At 44.0% G+C, this 27,127-nt stretch overlaps 1 protein-coding gene across 1 annotated transcript in view; it reads left to right on the top strand.

Moving 5' to 3' along the window:
- Nucleotides 1-27,127, top strand: part of LOC124593857 (ABC transporter G family member 14) — an 81,863-nt gene that overhangs the window by 33,644 nt on the left and 21,092 nt on the right. Inside the window, exons 6-8 of the mRNA XM_047132205.1 lie at nucleotides 580-835; nucleotides 3,478-3,642; nucleotides 18,998-19,147. Of these exons, the coding sequence (XP_046988161.1) occupies nucleotides 580-835; nucleotides 3,478-3,642; nucleotides 18,998-19,147 (571 nt within the window). The remainder of the gene's footprint in view (nucleotides 1-579; nucleotides 836-3,477; nucleotides 3,643-18,997; nucleotides 19,148-27,127) is intronic.

Here is a 27,127-nt window from a genome sequence, read left to right as displayed (position 1 = left end):
CCAGGGGACTGTGACCTACGTGAACGACGTCCTGCCAGCAGTAGCCATACCCTTTCTGCAAAACACCCCAGACGCCACTTTCCAGCGAGACAATGCACGACCACATTTTGTTGCACGAAGAGGTGCCTTCTTGGTGTCACAGGATGTCAGCCTTTTGCCCTGGTCCACCAGATAACCCGACTTGTTGCCAATCGATGGGATACGATGAAACGACGGGTTCATTGATGTGACCCAATGCCGACCACCAAAGCAGCATGGAGAGATGTGCCACAGAACGCCATTCGCGCCTTACACGTGCCGATTTCATCACGCATGGAAAAAATCATCAGGGCCCATGGCGTCCCCTGTGCCTACTAGGCAACAGGTCACATGCTGAACTGAACTGAACTGAGGTGACTGGGACGCTAATCATTTCTGGAGAACATACTAATGTACATGCCGTGTGAATATGGAAGTCCTATCTCTAGTAGTTCAGGGTGTTGTTTTCTTTTTTCCTGAACATGAGTGTACGTTGAGACTGTGTGTTCAGTATGACCAACTGTCGAACTGAATGAATAAAGGTAAGTGGTTGTGGTACAGGAGCCGACTTCGGGGCTGGACTCGCACTCGGCCTACAGCCTGATGCTGAGCCTGAAGCGGTACGCCGTGTCGGAGGGCAAGACGGTGGTGGTGGCGGTGCACCAGCCGTCGTCGCAGATCTTCCAGCTGTTCGACAAGCTGCTGCTGCTGTGCGCCGGCCAGACCGCCTACTACGGGCCCGCGCGCGCCGTCGTCGACTTCTTCAGCGCCATCGGCCTGCCCGTCATGCCGCAGTACAACCCCGCCGACTTCATCCGTGAGTATCGGACACGGCGTCCGCCACCACTTCCTGCCTCTCCATCTCACAGCAACACTTAAACCCAGCGTCCTCAGTTGTTTGTTGTCTACATTCCACTTTCCGTCTACCGCTACAGTTTTTTCCTTCCGCAGTCCTTAAGTACCATAAACGATATTCCTTGATGGAATATTCAGTCCGGAATCGCACTGCTGCGACGGTCGCAGGTTCGAATCCTGCCTCGGGCATGGATGTGTGTGATGTCCTTAGGTTAGTTAGGTTTAAGTAGTTTTAGGGGACTGATGACCTCAGATGTTAGGTCCCATAGTGCTCAGAGCCATTTGAACCATTTTTGGTTCAGGATACAATCAAAACACTTGGCTGGGAGCTGCTACCCCACCCGCCGTATTCACCAGACTTGGCTCCTTCCGACTACCATTTGTTTTCATCAGTGGGACACGCATTGGCTGAGGAACACTTCGATTCCTACGAAGAAGTCGAAAATTGGATGTCTGATTGGTTTGCTTCAAAAGACGAACATTTGTATTGGTGTTGTGTCCACAAATTACCAGAAAGGTGGTCAAAATAGAAAGCAATGGTCAGTTCTTTGGATAAAATGTTTTTACTTTTAATTCAAAATTGTTGTTGTGGTCTTCAGTCCTGAGACTGGTTTGATGCAGCTCTCCAAGCTACTCTATCCTGTGCAAGCTGCTTCATCTCCCAGCCTGCATCCTTCTGAATCTGCTTAGTGTATTCATCTCTTGGCCTCCCTCTACGATTTTTACCCTCCACGCTGCCCTCCAATACTAAATTGGTGATCCCTCGATGTCTCAGAACATGTCCTACCAACCGATCCCTTCTTGTAGTCAAGTTGTGCCACAAGCTCCTCTTCTCCACAATTCTATTCAATACCTCCTCATTAGTTGTGTGATCTACCCATCTAATCTTCAGCATTCTTCCGTAGCACCACATTTCGAAAGCTTCTATTCTCTTCTTGTCTAAACTATTTATCGTCCACGTTTCACTTCCATGCATGGCTAAACTCCATACAAATACTATCAGAAACAACTTCCTGACGTTTAAATCTATACTCCATGTTAACAAATTTTTCTTCTTCAGAAACGCTTTCCTTGCCATTGCCCGTCTACAGTTTATATCCTCTCTACTTCGACCATCATCAGTTATTTTGCTCCCCAAATAGCAAAACTTCTTTACTACTTTAAGTGTCTCATTTCCTAATCTAATTCCCTCAGCATCACCCGACTTAGACTACATGCCATTATCCTCGTTTTGCTTCTGTTGATGTTCATCTTATACCCTCCTTTCAAGACACTGTCCAATTAGTTTTTCATATTCACACAAAAAAGACGCTCATTTCATACCGGTACACCTGGTAGACTCACCACATTTCACGGAACTGTCATAGACATACACTCGACGTTGCAAGTCCCACTGCTCCATAGTAACTGACAAGGGAACCTCCCCATCGCACCCCCCTCGGATTTAGTTATAAGTTGGCACAGTGGATAGGCCTTGATAAACTGAACACAGATCAATTGAGAAAACAGGAAGAAGTTGTGTGGAACTGTGAAAAAATAAGCAAAATATACAAACTGAGTAGTCCATGGGCGACATAAGCAACGTCATGGACTAAGTGTGCTTCGAAGTGCCGTGGTCCCGTGGTAGCGTGAGCAGCTGCTGAACGAGAGATCCTTGGTTCAAGTCTTCCCTCGACTGAAAATTTTACTTTCTTTATTTTTGCATAGTTATTATCTGTCCGTTCGTTCATTGACATCTCTGTTCACTATAATAAGTTTAGTGTCTGTGTTTTGCGACCGCACTGCAAAACCGTGCGATTAGTAGACGAAAGGACGTGCCTCTCCAATGGGAACAGAAAACATTTGATCGTAAGGTCATAGGTCAACCGATTCCTCCACAGGAAAACACATCTGATATATTCTATACGACACTGATGACGGCATGTGCGTCGCATGACAGGAATATGTTGTCGACCCACCCAACTTGTACACTTGGCGAATGGGTAAAAAGATTCTTCTACCTTGCCCGATTTAGGTTTTCTTGTGGATGTGATAATCACTCCCAAAAAATTGATGAAAACATAAGAGTTTGTCACATAAACTGAAAATAAAAAATTAAAATTTACACTTGATGGAAGATTTGAACCTAGGACCCTTCGTTCCGCAGCTGCTCACGTTACCACGAGACCATGGCGCTCCTGCGTTCCTATCGTCCTTATTGTTGCTTACCTTCCCTTGAACTACTCAGTTTGTATATTTCGCTTATTTTTTCACAGTTCTACACAACTTCTTCCTGTTTTCTCAATTGATCTGTGTTCAGTTTTGCAAGGCCTATCCACTGTGCCAACTTATAACTAAATCTGAGGGGGGTGCGATGGGGAGGTTCCCTTGTGAGTAAATGAAATGGCGTCTTGTGTGGATCAGAACTATCCCCACCACGACCACCTCCTACCACCGCGCCCTCAGTACTACGCAGTTCAAACCTGTCCGCCTCCCGTGTGTCACCCTGTAGTTCAGTAATTTTCACATCTGTCAACACCTGCTTTCTTTGGGATTGAAATTATTATATCGTGCTTGAAGTTTGAAACTGAAGTAAAAGGAAACTTTTGTGTTTGGTGTGTGCAGTGGAGCAGGTGAAGGGGAGCGAGGAAATGCGGAAGAAGATCGTGGCAGCGAGCCGGGACGCACGTAGCTCTCCCGACTACCCGCAGGAGCTGCTGCCCGGATTCTTCGCGACCGACGCGCGTCACCACAAGTTCCTGGCAGACGCGGGCCAGCTGCACGCCAACGGTAAGCACACACCACCACTCCACTCCACTTCTGCTCCTCATACCACTGGTAGCCTAGGGCAGTCAGCGCTTGGCGTGTGGCGCACAGGTGGGCCAAACCCCCTTTTACACGATCGACTTTGTCTCACAAGGGGAGGCCGCCCGCCAATTGTGAAATTCAGATTCGGTTCATACTGCGCATCATAAAAGCTCATGGCCAGAGGTGTAATGTGGCAAAGCACCAAGATGCACTTCTCAGCCGTTGTCGAGAAAATAGACCGTTAGAAGACACCGTTGCGGTGTAATACTCTCTACGATTTATAGTGTTCTATAGCATCGTGGCGCTGCATGTTGGTGAAGGCGGATCGCTCTCCAATTGTACCGCCTGCATTTTTCCGTTTTTTTAACAGGGTGTACCAAAGCTCTCCCGTCCGCACTGATTTTCGACGATGTTATAAGTTGCGCTAGGGACCGCATCTACCTTCTTTCGAAGTTAGCAGGCAACTACGCTGTTATGCGGCGGCTCGTTTCGGCCCATTCAACATCTGTCCTTCAAGTGTAACGATCGAGTAACGGAGTTTATATTTCATACCTGCCACAGCGAATTTCTGTTCGTGGGGTCTCTATTCTAATTCGAACGTTTGACTTACGCGATACGTATTCGTTTCGGAATATCGTTTCTACGTCTTCCGTTTAACTATACGTGGTTAACATTATGAAGACAATTAATAACATTTGTGAAATACAACTTTGTTTGCGGAAAACATAATAATGTTCGAAGTCGCCAGTTTTTCCACGACAAACGACTTTCAACAACTTATAATATGCATAATTGTTGCAACTGATTGGCCGGCCGGTGTGGCCGTGCCGTTAAAGGCGCTTCAGTCTGGAACCGCGCGACCGCTCCGGTCGCAGGTTCGAATCCTGCCTCGGGCATGGATGTGTGTGATGTCCTTAGGTTAGTTAGGTTTAAGTAGTTCTAAGTTCTAAAGGACTTATGACCACAGATGTTGAGTCCCATAGTGCTCAGAGCCATTTGAGCAACTGATTGGCGGGAATTTTATATATATATATATATATATATATATATATATATATATATATATTTGAATTACAAAAAACAAATACTAAAAAAAAAGTTGCATGGTGCGAGATTCGATCCGGCGACCTTCGGATTACAAACCCGAGCGCTTACCGCTGCGCCACGACGCTGTGCAAAATTATTAATCGTAGAAAGTATTTCACCGCAACGGTTCTTTTAACTGTCGATTTTCTCGACAACGGCTGAGAAGTGCATCTTGATGCTTTGCCACATTACACCTCTGGCCATGAGCTTTTATTATGCGCAGTATGAATCGAATCTGAATTTCACAATTGGCGGCCTCCCCTTGTCAGTTGGCTACTCCAGACACGCGCGTCTACTGCGGCGCCCCTGGCGTTTTATGCGCGTACTGACTCTCCTCTGTTTTGAGTGGTCATTTCCGTTTACACGTCAGCGCCAAAATTGCTGGTGTTGTGATAACTGTCTGCTGTGCGGTTTGGCATTTGAATAGTGAAAGTGGGCTTATGAGGGGGACTAAAGCAACAAAATGTAGAAACAACCAATAATGATAGATAAAGATTTTAGACATGGCTGAAACAGCAACTGTTGATATTCTTCACGGTAAATGACAACCAAAACAATTGCAGGATAAAGATTTATTAAAATTCTTGATCACGGTTTTGGTATATCTAAATATACCTTCATCAGAAGTAAAATACCCTGAACAGGAAGACACTTTCATTAGCTAAAACTTAGCATCGGAAATGATAAAGGAAAAACACTATAGCTTAAGTAACCGTAAAATTGCCAGAGTCTTACAGGCACAAAAACTTTTAGTCACTTACTAAAATTACATCCTGCAATGGAGATTAATAAAACAACTGTGCCAAAGGCGTCGTCAGTAGTTAAAACATCTCCATTTATACAACATGATTATGTACAGAGGGCCGATGTGAACAGAGCTTAGCATCAGTACTTGGCCTATGAACTATCGTGACGAGGGTGTAAAGCCCTAGGGCAGACAGTTTCGCCGAGAGACAGTTTCAAACCCATCCTTGCTTTAATGTAATACAGTCTGGCTGACTAGAAGTTAGTTGTCTTGCCTGCTGATGCCATTTTTGATGTTTGCTGTTTGTGGTTTTCGATGAGTATGTGTGGTTAATTGACTGTTATGTTTTTATTCACAACGACAGATGGTTTCGTTTTACTTTAACATTTTGGTTGTTTTTCGATAGTAAGTTACGCGATATTCTCGCGCATAACACTAGTGCCCCCTCTCGTTAGATGTGTTCCGTAGCGCAAGCTTCATCTGCTTGACACTAGGACACAGGTAAATTGGTTTTCATATTCTCTATTTTACTAGATGTTTTCAAATGGTTCTGACTTGTTTTATTTATTAAGAGAGAAGGTTTGAATTAGCACAACTTTTAATAATTTTGATGCGCATGTGTATGTATCCACGGATTTTAATGTGCGCGAGTGTCTAGCACATACCACAAGTGCCCTCTCTCGGCGAAACTGTCTGCCCTAGGGCTTTACACCCTCGTCACGATAGTTCATAGGCGAAGCGCTGATGCTAAGCTCTGTTCACATCGGCCCTCTGTACATAATCATGTTGTATAAATGGAGATGTTTTAACTACTGACGACGCCTTTGGCACAGTCGTTTTATTAATCTCCATTGCAGGATGTAATTTTAGTAAGTGACTAAAAGTTTTTGTGCCTGTAAGACTCTGGTAATTTTACGGTTACTTAAGCTATAGTGTTTTTTCTTTCTCATTTCCGATGTTAAGTTTTTGCTACTGAAAGTGTCTTCCTGATCAGGGTATTTTACTTCTGATGAATGTATATTTAGATATACCGAAACCGTGGTCAAGAATTTTAATTTTTATCCTGCAACTGTTTTGGCTGTCATCATTTACCGTGAAATAATGATAGAATTTATTAACGAACAAAGCAGAATTCGTAATGGAAGTTCTTGACAAAAGTCGTGTGGTAAATTCGCTACATTCCTGAGAAATTAGTGAATAGGAAAAGCGTCATCCAAACATTTCAGAACATGTACATGTACTTGCTCGAGAAAATATACTTGCAAACACATTAGACAATATGTAAAACGCAGTAAATTGCTTTATCCTTTCTCTGTTGTTTTCTTCCTAATAACAACGAAAATTATTTTTCTCGTCCAATAACTCAGACTTTTTCACAGTTCAAATAATTTTCATTAAAACACTTGTATCTATTTACGATCTTACTCATGCATAGTGCAGGTTTTGTTCTCTGTAAAACGTAATTGCGTTTTGCTTCCAGATATTTCGTCTCTCTTGTAAGAGAACACCAGTGGGCAGGAAAAAATATCAGGACCTTGTGTAACCTTTTACTGAGCCACAAAAAAAAAAAGATTAAGACGACACGAAAGCACGTAATCCGTTTCTGTTGGTTAAAATGGCTCTGAGCACTATGGGACTTAACTACTGTGGTCATTAGTCCCCTAGAACTTAGAACTACTTAAACCTAACTAACCTAAGGACATCCATGCCCGAGGCAGGATTCGAACCTGCGACCGTAGCAGTCGCGCGGTTCCGGACTGCGCGCCTTGAACCGCTAGACCACCGCGGCCGGCAATCCGTTTCTGTAACACGAGTGAGCTCGACCTTAGTAGATTATAACTTTCGATGTTAGAAGACGCCGCCATAGTCCCTTGGCTCTGCGCATGCGCAGCATACTCGGAAATTTAGAACTCTGCACAATCTATAGATCATAGACGTCGTACAGACATTCGCGCCGCTGTAGGTTGCTGATTTACACGAGGCCACTAAAGTAGTAGTCGATTTTGACCAGAAAGTCGATCGTGTAAATCGGGCGTAAGTGACGTGGCAAGGACACACCAAATGCAGATACGTGGCCTCGCCGACCAAACATACACGTATATCCGGTTCTTGGCTAACTACTAGGGAAATTCAGTAATGAAACAGAAATAGCTGTACAGCAAAAATAGTTTATTAAATCGATGAACTTGTCTGTTTTCCCACGCAATCCCCACAGACTTCTGTGGACTTGTCCCGCCCTCTTAGTCTTCTTTTCCCCCCAGCGAAGAATTTTTACCGTGATCTAGACACCACTTCTCTTCTTCTCCTTTACCTCTTCCGTTGAATATGGCACACAAAGCTTCTTCCGGCGGATCAACCACATACAAATTCGAAGGGGCAAGGCCAGTGTTTACGGAAATCCTCGCAGAATAAACCCTCGCAGTTGACTATTACGTAAAAGTCATCACTGCTATTCCATTCTCCATGTAGCAGGTCATGTAAGACCCCTACCTGCGTCTCGCCCTCTCAAAGCAAAAAACAGACTTCTTAAAATGTCAAGTTATTTCGTTGTCCCAGTGCAGAGGCAGAACGTAGTCCTTTAGACCACTGTTTCTGCTGTGTCGCTTTAACCCAGCAGTGTAAAAAAATACATAATTTTAACGTTTTTGGAAAATTAACCTTTGTTATCACAGTAAGCAAAGAACACAAGAAGAAATTGGCAAAAGTAAACATTCAGTTGTTTTAAGGAGATGAAATTACAAACTGTACAGTGGTGTGGTGTGGTATTGCGTATGCATACAGGAATTACACTCAGAGTTATTAATTTTTCTTATCGGTCAACATATAATTTTTTCTCAGTGACAAATTATATTAACATTTAGCAAACCAGCTTACACTTTCCTAAACTCAATTATATTTCACATTGCTCGCAAGGCCGCGGTCTTATAGTGTGACAATTATTGAAAGATATGAAAAAAAACGTAAATTAGTTACAAACTACGCCGTGCACGCAGTTTATTCAACATGTAAACGTCACTGCAGATATGCGGATTTAGATTGACATGTTCGATATGCCTGCCATCATTGGCGATGATGTGGCGCAGACGAATAGCTAAATTCTGCATGACCGCTGAAGTGTCAGAAAATCGTTGCTGTCGATAACCTCCTGAATATGTTTCAGCTCAGCAATGGTTTTGGGGTTATTGCAGTACACCTTGTCTTCAGTACAGCCCCACAAAAAGGAGTCACATGTGTTTAGATTCGGAGAACATGGCGGCCAATCAAGGCCCATGCCAGTGGCCTCTGGGTACCCCAGAGCCAGAATGCGGTTCCCAAAGGACATCAAACAAACACTCTTGCTTCGGCGGGGGTCGAGCTCAGTCTGTCATGAACCACATCTTGTCGAAATCAGGGTCACTTTGGATAATGGGGACGAAGTCATCTTCCAAAACCTTCATATACCGTTCGGTAGTCACCGTGCCATCCAGGAATATCGCACCGATTCTTCCGTGACTGAACAGTGCACACCGCACAGTCACCTGTCGAGAGTGAAGAGACTTCTCGATCGCGAAATGCGGATTCTCTGTCTCCCAAACGCACCAGTTTTGCTTATTGACGAACCCATCCAAATCAATGTGGGCTTCGTCGCTGAACCAAACCATACATGCGCATAATTATTCCCATCATGCCCCGCGGCGAACAGTGCAGTTTGAGCGTCCCAACGCAAACCGTTCAGAAGTTACGACAGTTTTATTTCGTGTAGTTCAATAATTGTCGTCCTGTAGGCTGTTACCTGTGCTAATCTCGCAGTTGATTCGTAGGTAGTAGCGAATCGGCATGTTGAACCCGGGGGCAATGTTTACCTGCAGCGAGATGCACTTCTAATTGGGCTGCTTGTTTATAGCATTCAGCCCATGTCACGTGGAGCTGCCGGCTGGTGAGGCTCTTGAAAATTAATGGATCTGCCTCAGTCCCGGTGCTGTACAGCTTTAGCTGATTTGTTGTGTTGGCCTAGTCGCACGTAGCGTTCACCATAGAATTCATGCATCAAAATCTTTACTGCCCCTAAAAAATACGCCTGAAATTCGATGCATCAGCATGCGAACTTTGGTTTCCCTGCGCACTGTTAGTGGAAGACTTGGGAGTCTTTTGTTGTATCCACGGCCTCGGAGCCGACATTTCCTCATTTGATTCGGCTGACATCATTTGACCTCCGTTGGCCGGCAGCAGATCTTCCTCGTAAGGGACGCACTGTTCCCTGGCACGAGTTCTTCCTAGTTCGTTTGGTCGTCCTGGCCAGCCGCAAAACGCGACGCCATACGCTGCGTTCATTGGCTGCCCTTCATGTGTCTGTTGAGAAATTTGTCCTTCTGCTGTACTAGAATCTGACGGACATTCCGTGATTTAATAAATACAAGGTGTGTTCAAAAAGTAAGGTGACTTTATACTTTGAAAAAAAAAATATTTATATATTCATCAATATTCATGTTGTCCCCTTCAAAGTAATCCACCTCAGATACAATACACTTGTGCCAACGCTCGTTCCAATCCTTGAAGCACTTCACATAAACACTTTTTGGTACAGGTTTGAGTACTTCCAGCGATGCTGTTTTTATTTCCTCAGGCGTTGAAAATCTGTGTCCTTTCATAGGTCTCTTCAGTTTTGGGAACAGCAAAAAGTCGCAGGTGGTCAAATCCGGCGAATATGGTAGCTCAGGCATGATTTTCGTGTCGTTTTTGGCCAAAAAAATCTCACAAGCAATGATGAATGAGCAGGTGCATTAACATGATGCAAAAGCCATGAATTGTTTTTCCACAGTTCCGGACGTTTTTTTGCGTATTACTTCCCGCAAATGGCGCATAACGTCAAGGTAATGCCCATTACTGACCGTACGACCTTGAGGCAAAAATTCGTGATGCACTACGCCACTGTAATTGAAGAAAAAAAAAAGTGAACAAAACTTTGACATTTGATTGTGCATGGCGTGCTTTATTCGGTCTTGGCTCTCCGGGATGCTCCCATTCGGACGATTGGGCTTCGGTTTCGATATCAGGATCATCACTGACTTCATTCAAGAGCTCATGAGCGCTGCTCATGCGACGGTTCTTCTGATCAAAATTGAGAAGTTTTGGAACAAACTTCGCTGACACATGTCTCATGCCCAAAACATCCGAAAAAATTGCATGACACAAGCGTTCAGGGCGAGGTTCGTCATTGGCATCTTCTCGGCCGTCTTTGAAGAGCTTGTACCACTTGTAATTTTTTTTTTCCTTAGAGTTGACTCACCGCCTGTCAACGTTTCAGAGCACTTGATTCCATTTTTCATACAAAATTTGATGCAAATGCTTTGTTCAATTTTTTATAATAATCGAAACCGTAGAGCACGCGAAAACACGTCTAATCTTTCTATCTGTCAAAAACAAACGGATTATGCTGTAGACTTGAAACTGTGAAGATATGTTCGAGACATATGTACAAACATAACAAAAAAAGCGATAATCGAATGTACGTTGCCCGCGCAATTCGAAAAGTCACCTTTTTTAACAGCCCTCGTACATCCTCATAAGGGCAAGAAAACATTTTTTCCGGGTATCTATGTTTCGCCCATAGTAGCAACTGGTATTCGTCAGGATAGCATATTTACCACTCAAGCGGTAGCCGAATCTTTTTTTAATACAGAAAGTTCGTTGTTGACTGTAGAGATGACTTCACAATTGCAGTTCCGGCCTTAAGGCCATTATTGAGTGGTACTGCAAAACATTTTGCTTCAACACTTGTCAATTTAAAAATCTTCAAACATGTGTAGATGTCTTCATCAGAACTGAGGCTTCCCAGTGAAGAATATAGCAGGACTGAACGAGCTCGAAGCATAACTCCAACCATGAGAAGTTAATCAATGGCCGAAACACTGTCTCATATAACGAGACGACACACGCGCGTACCCGGAAAAGTTTTACCGGAAAACTTCATAATTTTCTCAGAATGAGATTTTCACTCTGCAGCGGAGTGTGCGCTGATATGAAACTTCCTGGCAGATTAAAACTGTGTGCCCGACCGAGCACGACTCACGCCCGGTACTCACAGCTTTACTTCTGCCAGTATCTCGTCTCCTACCTTCGCAGGAGAACTTCTGTAAAGTTTGGAAGGTAGGAGACGAGATACTGGCAGAAGTAAAGCTGTGAGTACCGGGCGTGAGTCGTGCTTGGCCGGCCGGAGTGGCCGAGCGGTTAAAGGCGCTACAGTCTGGAACCGCTACGGTCGCAGGTTCGAATCCTGCCTCGGGCATGGATGTGTGTGATGTCCTTAGGTTAGTTAGGTTTAAGTAGTTCTAAGTTCTGGGGGACTTATGACCACAGCAGTTGAGTCCCATAGTGCTCAGAGCCATTTTTTTGAGTCGTGCTTCGGTAGCTCAGATGGTAGAGCAGTTGCCCGCGAAACGCAAAGGTCCCGAGTTCGAGTCTCGGTCGGACACACAGTTTTAATCTGCCAGGAAGTTTCACAATTTTATGTTTATCAAACAGCAGCTATTAACTCGTAAACACATACTAGTTAATTCAGTTTGTAATTTCTGTGTTGCCCGTCTGCTCATCCTCCCAGAGAACAGCATTATAAACTCTGAGAAGCAAATCAAAAGCCGAGATCACTATGCGAAAAGACTGAAGTCAACATTCCATTAACGATTCTGCAGCAGATATCTAATAATGTACGTACTAACAAACTGTTTGCTTTAAAATATCCGTATCATCTTTTTGAGATCTGAAGATATTCATTATTGCAAGAAAAAAATCACAAATACCCTGTATAAACACACATATAAAACTGGCGCGAGCAAGCTGTCGCTTAAACAGCACATTTCGTAGTGTTCAATATTCTGTAAAGCTATACTGTGTCTGTTCTCCTGTAGCGCTACATGTAAAATTATTACGGTGGAAAACTCAGTTTTGTTGATGACTAACGCAGTAACATATAAGGCCGTGCTTTAATTCCACCGTATGCTGAATGGCAGAGTTTATATCCCTGAAACAAGGATTATTTCAATCACTGTTTACGAACAGGAGCCATTCAAATAAATACGGAAGTTTCACCGAGTCTGAAAGGAGACCTACAAAGCGCGTTGTTATATAATGCCTAGTGAAGCCAGATAGCATGGCGCGAAAGAGCTTTCATTATGTGGAGCTGATGGAAGGTAATGGTACTCGACGGTAGGTGGAAGGCTTCAGACGGCGCAATATCCCGGAAAAGACTGCGCGTCGCTGCTTTATAACGGCCACACCATTGTGCAGTGGCTCTTTGGTGGGTACTATAGCTCCTATCTCTGTCGTTGTGGCCACCTAGTGGTCTCTTTCTTCCTGCCACGCTTATCGCCTGAGAACTACAGGTCATTTAGCCCAGTAATTGCGCGCACACTTCATTCACTGTGTTGTTTGTTGACGTTTTAATGCTCCAACAAGTTTTTACGTTTAGTACACGTGCCTCGGAAAATTAAATTGACCCTTCGAAAGGCCCTTGCGCTCCTATAGTATAGTAGCTGGTTCTTCACGGCTGTTACGTCATCAGCTGTTTTGTAAAACATTACAGCCTGTTTGCCACAGGTTTAATCGTTGCCATGAGTGTGCAAAACCTCTAAAAGATGTAGCACAATGACCCTCACATATTATCCTATCGCACACCTTAAGTAAAATGCTGGGTTAAGACTAGATACCAATCAGACGCACAGACTGTCCACGAACGTCGACTGCGTTCCAAGCAGTCTATTATAGTCTAAGTTATAATATAATTAACAAATTCTACTATCATCAACCAGATACAAATGTTCATTTTTTCTGACCAACCCAACTGCAGATGATCATGAATCTGAATGGACTATTATCAGACACTGTTCCAAACCATAATAGTAGTAAACTGTATATACGAATACCTACGAGATACAAAACGACAAGGCAAATATAAGAAAATTAAGGCCCCTCTCTAAGTGACGATTCTCAAACATTTTACGATCTTCCACATTTGAGACACTTAGACATGCTTTCCCACCCACCTGAAATAACAGGTAGTTACAATTAAACTTTCGCTACTGGAGCCTATGAGGGGCGTTTGAAAAGTCCGTTCAAAGTCCGAGAGATGGCACCACCGGCACATATCGAGGTCATGCTTAGTTAGTAGCATTCTTTGGAAAGAACGCACACCAAGTTTCAGCCATATTGGTCTATTTCTTTGTCTTTGGCATTCGTGTGAATCAAGGAAGTCGAGTGATTGTCAAAAAATGGATGAAAAGGAATTTCGTATGGTGATTAAACATTACTTTAGGAAAGGCAAAACGCCTCAGGAAACTAAAGAGAAGCTTGATAAACATTGCGGCGACTCTGTACCGTTGATTAGAAAAGTTTATAAGTGGTTTCAAAATTTTCGGAGTTGCCATATGGGCACAAGTGATACTGAACGTTCTGGACGCCCTGTGTTGGTTACGACTCCAGAAATCATTTATAAAATCCATGATATGGTGATGGATGACAGAAGAGTTAAGGTGCGTTGGATTGCTAGTGCTGTGGGCATGTCGAATGAACGGGTACATAATATTTTGCATACACATTTGAACATGAGAAAGCTATCCGCAAGATGGGTTCCGCGATTGCTCACGCTTGACCAAAAACGGAATCGTGTGAAGTGTTGCAAGGATGGTTTGTAGCTGTTCAGGAAGAATCTGCAGGACTTCCAGCGTCGTATCGCCACCGTGGAAGAAACATGGATATATTACTATACTCCTGAGGCCAAACAACAATCTAAACAACGGGTTACCAAGGGAGAATCTGCACCAAAAAAAGGCGAAGACCATTCCTTCGGTCGGAAAGGTTATGGCGAATGTCTTCTGGGATTCACAAAGGATAATCCTCATCGACTACATGTAAAAGGGTAAAACTATTACAGGTACATATTATTCATTGGACCGTTTTAAAACCGAGCTGCCAGCGATTGGACCGCAAAAAAGTCGTTTTCCATCACGACAATGCACCAGCACACACCTCAGCAGTTGTGGTCGCAAAATTAATGGAAATAGGATTCCAACTCGTTTCACATTCCCCCCATTCTCCAGACTTGGCTCCCCCGGACTACTATTTGTTCCCCAATTTGAAGAAATGGCTAGCAGGACAAAGATTTTATTCAAACGAGGTGGTGATTGCAGCAACTAATAGCTGTTTTGCAGACTTGGACAATTCCTATTATTCAGAAGGGATCAACAAATTAGAACAGCGTTGGATGAATTGTGTAAGTCTATAAGGAGACTATGTCGAACAATAAAAAAGGTTTACCCCAAACACGTAAGTAGTTTTTATTTTTGCACCGACTATTCAAACGCCCCTCGAATGTGGGCGGAAAACTATTTACCGTATGGGTAGCCAACTTTATAGGAATCATGTTCAGACTGTGAGCTGCGGAACTTGTGTTGTTAGTAATGTTAGTGTCATGACTTACCGTTAGCTGCCGGCACTGGTACGGAACTTAGAACCCAAAGGACATGAAACATCAACGGCATACGTTACAATGATCTGCTTCACCGTCATGTGTTCCCTGCTCTGTGGGAGAGAGCCGCTTTGGACTAAACTGTTTTGATGTACGATGGAGCTCTACTTCACATTGCTCACTCGGTTACTCTCTAACACATTGGGAGAAAACCAAATTATTGGCTGATCGTTCCAAACTGGTCGGCCACTAGAGTCTCCAGAAGTGAATCGGTATGATCTCTGGCTGTGAGGTTACCTGAAGGACAGTGTTACCAACGGGACACTAACATATGTTGGAGGTAGAAGATCGGCATAGCGAGGGAAGTAGCCACCATCCCATCTGCTTCGGACAGCTGTAGAGCAATCTCTAGGGCGGTTCCAGGCTGTCGTGGATGTAGACGATCGTTGCACAACGGTTGTAAACTGGAAAACACACTAAGGTGACAAATCATGGGATAGCAATATGCACGTACAGGGGTGTCGGCAATATCGTGTACACAAGATATTAAAGGGCAATGTATTGGCGGAGCTGTCATTTGTACTCAGGTGATTGATGCGAAAAGATTTCCATTGTGATTAGGCCACACAATTTGAATTTACATACTATGAATACGGAATGGTAGTTGGAGGTAGACGCATGTGACATTCCATTTCGGAAATCGTTAGGGAATTCAGTATTCTGAGATCCACAATGTCAAGACCGTGACGAGAATACCAAATTTCAGGCATCACCTCTCACCGCCGGTCGCTATGGCCGAGCGGTTCTAGGCGCTTCAGTTTGGAACCGCGCGACCGCTACGGTCGCAGGTTCGAATCCTGCCTCGGGCATGGATGTGTGTGGTGTCCTTAGGATAGTTAGGTTTAAGTAGTTCTAAGTTCTAGGGGACTGATGACCTCAGATGTTAGTGCCATAGTGCTCAGAGCCATTTGAACCATCACCTCTCACCACTGATAACGCAGTGGCTGACGGCCTTCACTTAACGACCGAGATCAGTGGCGTTTGTGTAGATTCGTCGGTGCTAACAGACAAGGAACACTGCCTGAAATAAGCGCAGAAATCAATGTGGGGACGAACGTATCCGTTAGGACAGTATGGCGAAATTTGGCGTCAGTGGGCTATGGCAGCAATGACCTACGCGACTGCCTTTGCTAACAGCACGACACCGCCTGCAGCGCCACTCCTGGGATCGTGACCGTATCGGTTGGACCCTAGACCACTGGGAAACTGGACTGGTCAGATGAGTCGCGATTTCAGTTGGTAAAAGCTGACAGTAGTGCTGGAGTGCGGGCAGACCCCACGGAGCCAAATTGTTATCATGGCATTGTGCAAGTTGGTGATGGCTGCATAATGGTTTAGATTGTGATTACATGGAATGGGCTGGGTCTTTTGGTCCAACTGAACCGATCACTGACTGGAAATGTTCATGTTCGGCTACTTGGAGATCATATGCAGCCATTCATGGGCTTAATGTTCCCAAACAGCGATGAAATTTTTATGGTTAACAATGCGCCTTGGCTCTAGGACACAGTTGATCACGATGGCTCGAAGAACATTCTGGACAATGCCAGCGAATGATTTGGCCCGAATGATTTGGCCCGAATGATTTGGCCCGAATGATTTGGCCCGAATGATTTGGCCCGAATGATTTGGCCCGAATGATTTGGCCCCCTGACACGAATCCTTTCGAACATTTATGGGACATAATAGTGATTTGTGTGTGCACAACCTCCTGCACAGTCATCAATTTCACAATTCTGGATGGCTAGAGGCAGAGACTTCCAAAGACTTGGTGGCTCAATGCCACGTAGGGTTGCTGCACTACACTGGGCTAAACATCCGACATGATATTATGAGGTATCCCATGGCTTCTGACACCTCATGGTACGCAATTAACAAATTTTTCTCTCTCGAGTGGAAACTAAAGAATGGTTCAAATGGTTCTAAGCACTATGGGACTTAACATCTGAGGTCATGAGACCTCTAGACTTAGACCTACTCAAACCTAACTAACCTAAGGATATCACACACATCCATGCCCGAGGCAGGATTCGAACCTGCGACCGTAGCAGCAGCGCGGTTCCGGACTGAAGCGCGTAGAACCGCGCGGCCCCAGCGGCCGGCTGGGAAACTAAAATCAGTTTTTTTAATTTTATTTTACTTTTTTTTCAGTGGTTTATTCGTCATTTCCGCATGTCTTTAAGGGGGGGGGGGGGGGGGGGTAGGACGTCAAACGGGCTGACTTGGAGCAGGAGAGGCACCAGAGACATTTTAATTTCCACTGTCTATACCTTTACAAGTAAATTCATAAAACTTTGTGAGCATGACCAGGAAGGATTCAGGATTCACACTCGTAGCAGCGGAAGTTCAATAACATCAAATAATTTTTTTGCGTGTAAAATTTCATCATTTTTTCACTTACTATTGGCTGCATTTGTTGCTATAGGTACACTTTTCTTCGTAAGTAAGAGAGACTGTTCGATGAATTTTGCACAGCATACAAACCATACTTTCAGATGTCTGAAACTCTAGAATCTATTTAATTTATGAAAAAAATGAATGAGCTGTTACGTTTTAAACATTATGTTTAGGAAACAATCAAATTTTGTAGCTAATTCTCAATTTTTACCACAGTTTTTAATAGATTTGGAAAATTATAGAATTTCATACACCCGTAAGTATGGTTTTATGCTGTGCAAAATTCATCAAAGAATCTCTCATACTCGTGAAGAAAAATGTACCTATAAGAACACATGCAGCCAACAGTAAATGAAAAAATAATGAAATTTCATATATAAAAAAATGTATTTTGTTATGTTTTTGCACTTCCATTGCTATGAGTGTGAATCCTGAATCCTTCCTGGTCATGCGGACAAAGTTTTATGAATTTATTTGTAAAAGTATAGACAGTAGAAAATAAAATGTCCTGTGGTGCCTCTCCTGATCCAAGTCGGCCCGTTTGACGTCCTACCCCCCCCCCCCCCCCCCCCCCCTTAAATGTTTCCACAAGTTTCATAACCCTATAATCACTCGTTTTTCGTGGTGGCCCCCACAAGTAGCGAAAGTTTAATTAACTCACCGTGTAGTTTCACATACCTCCCAACCAGCCTTAAAGATTTTCATACGTATCGTCGCAAGCCCACTTGAAAATACTTTCAACGCCCCCCTCCCCCCCCCCCCCCCGCCCGCCTCCAAAAAAAAAACAAACAAAAAAACACGGAAACAGCCCCTTAGAAAAATTATAAATGACTGTGCTTAAACTGACACGCAATATTTTTAGCGCAACGCAAGCTGACTTTTAATAATCCCTACAAAAGAATGGCCCTGACTAACATTAACCTATACCTTTCACAAATCACTTATCTCACAAACTACTGCAATACAGCGAGCTCGAATACTGCCAGCTAAATAAAAGATTCTAACTACTAAAGGCACTAACTACTGATAGGCATAGTTAGCAAATGAAAGATTTTGATAAAGAACGAACAATGTATTTACCTTAACAGTGTTCAAAAGTCATCCAGTCTTACAAATTTACTGTCTCTGATGGACACAAGTCCAGATCATCCGCTCTCAAAACTCCGCTATCTCTCTCCCCACATCCACCACTGTTGGCGGCTCACCTCCAACTGCCCAACACTACAATAGCCAACAACAATGCAAACCAGCCACAGACTGCACACAGTACAGCCAGTGATTTTCATACAGAGCGCTACGTGGCGTTACCAATAAAAAAAACCTATACAGCCTACTCACAAAACACACACACACACACACACACACACACACACACACACACACAGGTTTGAGAACTTTTTTTGTCGAGTTAGAAAGGGTCCGTAATTCTACCCTGAGGTACCGGCATTACAGCGTGCAATTGATGTGGGATGGGTAAAGTGACTGGGTAATCCTACTCTCGGCTGCGATCCCTCCTGGACAGCTGTTTCTGAAGAAGACTGTGGACCTAAATAGAGATCGCCTGTGACGTGCCCAATGTGGAGAGGAGAGTGAGCCGTGTGTTGGCACAGGGCGCGTGGACTGCGCGTGCCGCTGCCACGAGGGCGACGCGTCGCCGTCGGGGGCGGCGTCGGCGGCGGCGGGGGCGGGCGCGCAGCTGCACCCGCACTCGCACGCGCATGCGCACACGCAGCTCGAGATGACGGCGGTCGCCGCGCTAGGTACGGTCCGCGCGCGCCGCGCTGCATGCTGGGGCTCCACGTGGTGTGGTGTGGTGTAGTATGGTGTGTTGTTGTGCTGCATGCCTGTGGCTGGCCGGGCGGCTCTGGGCCTCGCACCCGCTTCTGCATGCCCCGTCTGCAACACACCTGCTTAAGCCGGCGACGCCTGCACCACCTAGTCACCAGACTAACCACCAGATGGCAGTGACCCAGCCAGTGGGTCCACGGGTACTCACGTGCAGTCACATTCATGTGAATAACCAGCTGTTGCAGCGCGGACGACTGCGAGACGTGTGTTGTGCCTTCCAGAATGACGAGATCGCCCAGGGAATGCGGCATTCCCCAGACCATAAGAAAACATCGTTCTTGTGCAACGCAGCTAGCTCTTCATTCGCACGAAGTAATGGCCGCTATCGACAGGGGATCTCAAGTTGATTCCGTATTTATAGATTTCCGGAAAGCTTTTGACACCGTTCCTCACAAGCGACTTGTAATCAAGCTGCGGGCCTATGGGGTATCGTCTCAGTTGTGCGACTGGATTCGTGATTTCCTGTCAGGAAGGTCGCAGTTCGTAGTAATAGACGGCAAATCATCGAGTAAAACTGAAGTGATATCAGGTGATCCCCAGGGAAGCGTCCTGGGACCTCTGCTGTTCCTGATCTATATAAATGACCTGGGTGACAATCTGAGCAGTTCTCTTAGGTTGTTCGCAGATGATGCTGTAATTTACCGTCCAGTAAGGTCATCCGAAGACCAGTAGCAGTTGCAAAGCGATTTACAAAAGATTGCTGTGTGGTATGGGAGGTGGCGGTTGACGCTAAATAACGAAAAGTGAGAGGTGATCCACATGAGTTCCAAAAGAAATCCACTGGAATTCGATTACTCGATAAATAGTAAAAGTCTCAAGGCTGTCATTCAACTAAGTACCTCGGTGTTAAAATTACGAACAACTTCAGTTGGAAAGACCACATAGATAATATTGTGGGGAAGGCGAGCCAAAGGTTGCGTTTCATTGGCAGGACACTTAGAAGATGCAACAAGTCCACTAAAGAGACAGCTTGCACTACACTCGTTCGTCCTCTGTTAGAATATTGCTGCGCGGTGTGGGATCCTTACCAGGTGGGATTGACGGAGGACATCGAAAGGGTGCAGAAAAGGGCAGCTCGTTTTGTATTATCACGTAATAGGGGGAGAGAGTGTGGCAGATATGATACGCGAGTTGGGATGGAAGTTAAAAAGCAAAGACGTTTTTCGTCGCGGTGATATCTATTTATGAAATTTCAGTCACCAACGTTCTCTTCCGAATGCGAAAATATTTTGTTTAGCCCAGCCTACATAGGTAGGAACGATCATCAAAATAAAATAAGAGAAATCAGAGCTCGAACAGAAAGGTTTAGGTGTTCGTTTTTCCTGCGCGCTGTTCGGGAGTGGAATGGTAGTGAGATAGTATGATTGTGGTTCGATGAACCCTGTGCCAAGCACTTAAATGTGAATTGCAGAGTAGTCATGTAGATGTAGGCTCCCTCCTCCGGACTAGACCATTCCAACGACTGTTGCACGCCAACGGCCATCTGTCCGATGGAGTATAAACGTGATTTATCTGAAAAGTCCATCTGTCGCGGCTCAGTGAACGTCCATTCGCGGTACTCGCGTCCAGATTCCAGCCTTGGTCGCCCATGAACAGCAGTCATTGTGGGTGCATGAACGAGGCATGCTGCGGAGGCCCATTGGCAACAACATTATTTTGCTGAACGGTCGTTGATGAGATACGGTTGGTAGTCCCTTGGTTCATCTGAATGGTCAGTTGCTTAATAGTTGCACATCTATTCGGCCGTACGCATTCCCTCAGCCATCATTCAGCCCTGTCATCTAAGGCCCATGGTGCACCTCATCTACATCGACACTCTGCACGTCACATTTAAGTGCCTGGCAGAGGGTTCATCGAACCACCTTCACAATTCTCTATTATTCCAATCTCGTATAGCGCGCGGAAAGAACGAACACCTATATCTTTCCGTACGAGCTCCGATTTCCCTCATTTTATCTTTGTTATGGTTCTTCCCTATGTAAGTCGGTGTGAACAAAATATTTTCGCATTCGGGGGAGAAAGACGGTGATTGGAATTTCGTGAGAAGATTCCGTCGCAGCGAAAGACGCCTTTCTTTTAATGATGTCCATCCCAAATCCTGTATCATTTCTGTGACACTCATTTTTATATAGGATTAATAGTTTGCGTGTAGCGAGCGAGAGAATATGAATATCTCGCGCGTGGTTTGTACTATGCATTTCGATGTTTAACTATCATCGTCAGATGGAAGGCATGTTTTGCAGAGCAGTGCATCTCGTTAGTTAACAGAGAGGCTACACGGCTATCGGATTTCTGTTATTTTTTATGTTAATGGAACGTGAAGTTCAGAACTCAAATATCAGTCGCACAAAGCAGTTCTATGCAACTCTCAAAAATACTCGAGAAAATCGACTTCGAAATTTGCTGAGCCAAGTAAGGTTGGTTTTTCGAGAGGCAGTGTGGTTCTGCGATAGAATAACTACCTGCCGAGTGGACGGCGTGGATTACATTGCCGACCGATGAAAATTGTTGAACAAATGTTGATTTTTCTACTAAAATTTTCGTGAAGCGTGACATACACAAAATTGGAAAGAATCGGTAGTGCTCGAGAGTGGTAATCGCTGGATTGCTGGTTCGAGTCTCTTGCTGCTAATTCTTTTTTCCGTTCAGTTCGCAATACCTACGTCATTTAAATATAAAATTCGTCAAATATGTGCTAATTAACACCCATACCTAACTGATAAAAAAAACACTCTACAGATAAGATAGCATAACTACTTCATTTTTGACAACTATTTTCGACAGGCTCTGTTGTCATCTTCTCAACTTCAAAAAATTTTTAATGCCAGATGATTACAGTAAAGCCTGCCGAAACCAGTTGTCGAAAATAGAGAAATATTAATGCAATCTTGGTTACAGAAAGTTTTTTACCAAGTAACAGATCGCTCCTCCTCATTTCTCAACATGAGAAATTTCAGTCATATCTAATAGACATTATTGTGAAAGATGTGCGTCTTATTGTTTTTGATTACAGATCACACGCAAACATCCAGTTTTCATTGCAAACATAAACTATTAATTCCCAATATCTTATAAAAGACTGTTAATGTCGTTTAAATTTTCAAAAAATTTCCAAGCTTTTGTATTTTACTCTTCACGGATGGATATTCGTTTAAAACTTTGTATCAACCGTGAACCGAAACCAGACCGCCCATTTGGCAACAAGCATTGTACACCGCACAGCCATACCGCCTAGGAAAAATCGACCCTATTTTACGGTGTTAAAGATGGTCAGAAAATTTCAAAGTCGATTTTCTCGAGAATTTTTGAGAATTGCAATATGCTGCTTTGTGTGGTTGATATTTGAGTTCTGAACTTTGCGGACCATAAATAAAAAAAATAAAAAAATAAAAAAAAAATAGAAAAATCCGACTGGCATATTGCGTCCTTGTCACTGGTAACGTGGCAGACTGTGGAATCGAATGGCATCGGGTCACATCTAGGATTTTAATCTGTCACCACTTATTTCACGCCTGGCAATGTTTGTTAATGTGAAAACAGCCGATTTGCACCGTGCTTCTGAGTCCACGTAAAACTTTACAGCCTCCTGTTGCTGGCTAGGACAGTCAGTTCAGAAGGTCGGAGGAAGGCAACGGCGGACATCCTCAAATAGCACCACGCATAGTGGAGCTCTGTGTTGTTCGAACTAACAGGCGGGCTGAAGACAGCTTCTCTACAATCAAAGAGTGTTTAAATGAAAAGATACGAAACTTAAACAACCAAGTCGGTTGCAGTTTGCATTTGCCGCTTTAGGATAACGTAGTGAGATATCTAGGGACGCGAAGCATGTGTCGTCACCTCCTAATCAAAAATTCGAAGCTGTGCCTTTAGCAGACAAGGTGATGCTCAGTCTTTTTTCGACGTCCGAGATCAGAGTCTCGTCGAATTACTCGAGCACGGGAAAACCATTATCAGTGACGTGTAATGTGGGACACTGTAAACTAAGCAAGTCCTTCAGGAGCAAACGGCCTGCTCTGCTGGCGGAGAGTGTGATTCTGTTCGACGATAACACATGTCTACACGTTTCCAAGGTTACACGAAGTGTAATGGCAAAGTTTGAGAGGTAGCAGTTTGAGCATCCGCCTTGCAGCCCGTACATATCACCCAGCAACTTCCGCGTGTTTGATCCGTTAAAAATAAATAAATAAATCATAATCTCAAAGAGAAGCACATCAACTCGGATGACGAATGGAGGGCTACCCTCTCATAGATATAGATGATGAAGTGACCCAATTTCGGAGACTCCACTGGTCTCATACAGACATAATTTTAAGTGTATAGACTCAAGCTGCGAGTGAAAATTTGTACCAGGGCCGGGTATCGAAGCTGGGTCTCCTACTTACTAGGCAGGTGTGTTAGCCACTACGCCACCTTGGGCACAGCAGTTCACACATCCCTCCTCTATCTGGTGGTGTTTGAGGGAATTTTAAAATAGGCTGAGAGGGGACGCATGCTGTTCGGTCAGAGGGCTGCGCGCCTTCTGTAATAAAAAAAAAAACTGAGTAAAGGAATCAACGATCATCTTGAATGGATGTCTTGTGACGTCCGCCCAGACCAAGCGCAACGAACAATACCGAAAAAATGAGAAAAAGAGGCCAACGCACAATACCGAAAAAATGAGAAAGAGGCCAACGCACCTGCCTAGTAAGCAGGAGACCTGGGTTTGATTCCAGGTCTTTGTACAAATTTTCACCCACTATTTCAGTCTATATACATAAAATCATAAAATAAAATATAGATGACGGTTACACTTCGAAACGTGTAGTGGATCAAATAAAAACTATGTGCCTGACGCAGATGTAGGGTGTTTCACGAAGATATGCAAATATTTTAATATGTTATTCAACAAGTAAAACTAAAGAAAAAAGTTCATATAAACATAGGTCCCCAAATGTTTAGTTACGGAGTTACGGCTAATAAGAGTTTGCCTGAATTTTAGCCAAAAATGGTTCAAATGGCTCTGAGCACTATGGGACTTAACAGCTAAGGTCATAAGTCCCCTAGAACATAGAATTACTTAAACCTGACTAACATAAGGACATCACACACATCCATGTCCGAGGCAGGATTCGAACCTGCGACCGTAGCAGTCGTGCGGTTCCAGACTGAAGCGCCTATAACAGCTCGGTCACTCCGGCCGACGAAATTTAGCAACTTCGCTAATATGAAGCCATCGCAAAACTATACGAGGTTACAGTAAAGCACGATTTCCATTTATTTTGTTGTTACTGGTCTGATGAATCTAATAAAACATGTCCTGGACGTGTATCTCCAGCAGAACATCCAGAGAAGCAAAAGATTATTAGACAAGTAAATTTGTTTACTTTCCATAAGAAGCTAGAAATGTTTGTCGTTGGCAACCATTAGTGAGTTGTTTCAGTCGTTTCCTAACCTTGAAACGAGTTAGTTTTATGCTTCAGTGAAAGAACCTAACAAAAACAGTACATTTGTGTGAAACCACTTAGTAACTATTGTAGTTTGTAGATTATTTATGAAATAGGGGTGCCTTTCAAATTTACGACAGAGGAATACACCGATATGGTGTTTATTTATGGCAGATGTTATGGTAATGCTACGCTGCAGTTAACGAATATCACGTACGTTATCAAAGTAGGAGGATTCTGACTGCACGAACCATTAGTGGAGTATTTCGAATGTTACCGGAGACAGGTTCTCTACCTATCGTTCATAATGAGTACGAGCGCTCGATACATGAAGAAGATGGTGAGGATAATATGGATGTAGTTCAACGTAGCCCGGGTACCAGTGCACGGCGTACCTCTCAACTACTGGCCATTTCACAATCTAAGGTATGGCATACACTGAAGTACAATAATCTGTATCCTTACCGTAAACAAAGTCCGCCCCCTGGTCGGTGCGACAGACTGTCATACCCAACGGCCCGGGTTCGATTCCCGGCTGGGTCGGAGATTTTCTCCGCTCAGAGACTGGATGTTGTGTTGTGTTCTTATCATCATCATTATTTCATCTCCATCCCCATCGACACGCAAGTCGCCGAAGTGGCGTCAACTCGAAAGACTTGCACCTGGCGAACGGTCTACCCGACGGGAGACCCTAACCACACAGCATTTCCATTACCATAAACAAAAAGTGCATCGTTTACATCTGGCAGATCCTGCCCTTTGCTTGGAGTTGTGCAACTGGTTAAATACTAATCGGCAGTTACCCAAATACATTTTATTTACTGAAGAGCCACAGTGCTCCAAAGAAGAGCGGCGCGTTTCGTCACAGGGTTATTTGGTAACCGTGATAGCGTTACGGAGATGTTTAATAAACTCAAGTGGCAGACTCTGCAAGAGAGGCGCTCTGCATCGCGGTGTAGATTGCTCGCCAGGTTTCGAGAGGGTGCGTTTCTGGACGAGGTATCGAATATATTGCTTCCCCCTGTTTATACCTCCCGAGATCACGAATGCAAAATTAGAGAGATTAGAGCGCGCACGGAGGCTTTCAGACAGTCGTTCTTCCCGCGAACCATACGCGACTGGAACAGGAAAGGGAGGTAATGACAGTGGCACGTAAAGTGCCCTCCGCCACACACCGTTGGGTGACTTGCGGAGTATAGATGTAGATGTAGATGTTTACTCGATGTGGTATAAACAGTTCACAGAACGAGCAAGTATGATATGAAGCAAACCCATATGCAACAGTGCAACGCAATTTCCAGCAGCGATTTAGCATAAATGTGTGGTGTGGTATAATCAACACACACTTTATTGGACCATTCATTTTCCCAGGACGTCTGACTGGCGAGACGTGCTTACAATTCCTTCAAGAAGAAATGCCCCGCTTACTCGAAGACGTTCCACTTGCTACGCGATTGCAAATGTATTTTCAACGTGATGGCGCGCCTCCATATTTCACCAACGCAGTTACTACACATTTAAATGAACATTTTCCCCAGAAAGGGGATTGGTCGTGGGGCTATACGTCTGTGGCTACCGAGATCACCCGATTTAACACCAATGGATTTTTGTGTATGGGAATTGATGAAAGACATAGTTTATTAGGACAGTCAATACACGTGAGGCATTACTTGCTCGCATTATGAATGCAATAGGCGAAATTAACAACCACCCTGCGAAATTGAAACGAGCAACTAAATCTGTTCATACACGTGCAGGTAAATGCTTTGAACTCGGTGGAGACATTTTTGAACATCTACTGTGAATATATTGTGAAATTCTATGCAACTGTACAACTTCCTTAACAATAATCTTTCTTTTTCCGGTTTAACACGAATTCGCGTGTGCTATGGTATTAATAAAAGCAGATTATCTGACACATTCATAGTTTCAGTTAACGTTATTACCACCATTTTTCCAAAATTACGTTCTCTAAAACCTATGTTCAAAATTTTGTGCAATTGCCTGGAATTAAAAAAAATTGGACCAAGTAGCTAATAATATAAAAATTTTACGAAATTACTTGTTTGCTTCTCTGGATGTTCTGGCAAACTACTGCAGATACACGTCTGGGACATGTTTTATTAGATTCACCAGATCAATAACGACAAAACAAATGGAAATCGTGCTTTACATCAAACTCTTACAGTTTTCCGATGGCTTCATATTAGCGAAGTTGCTAAATTTCGCCGGCCGGAGTGGCCGAGCGGTTCTAGGCGCTTCAGTCTGGAACAGCACGACCGCTACGGTCGCAGGTTCGAATCCTGCCTCGGGCATGGATGTGTGTGATGTCCATATGTTAGTTAGGTTTAAGTAATTCTAAGTTCTAGGGAACTGATGACCTCAGCTGTTAAGTCCCATAGTGCTCAGAGCCATTTGAATCATTTTTTGCTAAATTTCAGGCAAAATCTTTTATTAGCCGTAACTCCG

This window comes from Schistocerca americana, chromosome 2 (assembly GCF_021461395.2).
Source record: "Schistocerca americana isolate TAMUIC-IGC-003095 chromosome 2, iqSchAmer2.1, whole genome shotgun sequence".
Lineage (NCBI taxonomy): Eukaryota > Metazoa > Arthropoda > Insecta > Orthoptera > Acrididae > Schistocerca > Schistocerca americana.
Note: the sequence above shows the minus strand (reverse complement) of the source record. Positions and strands in the feature narration are given on the sequence as shown.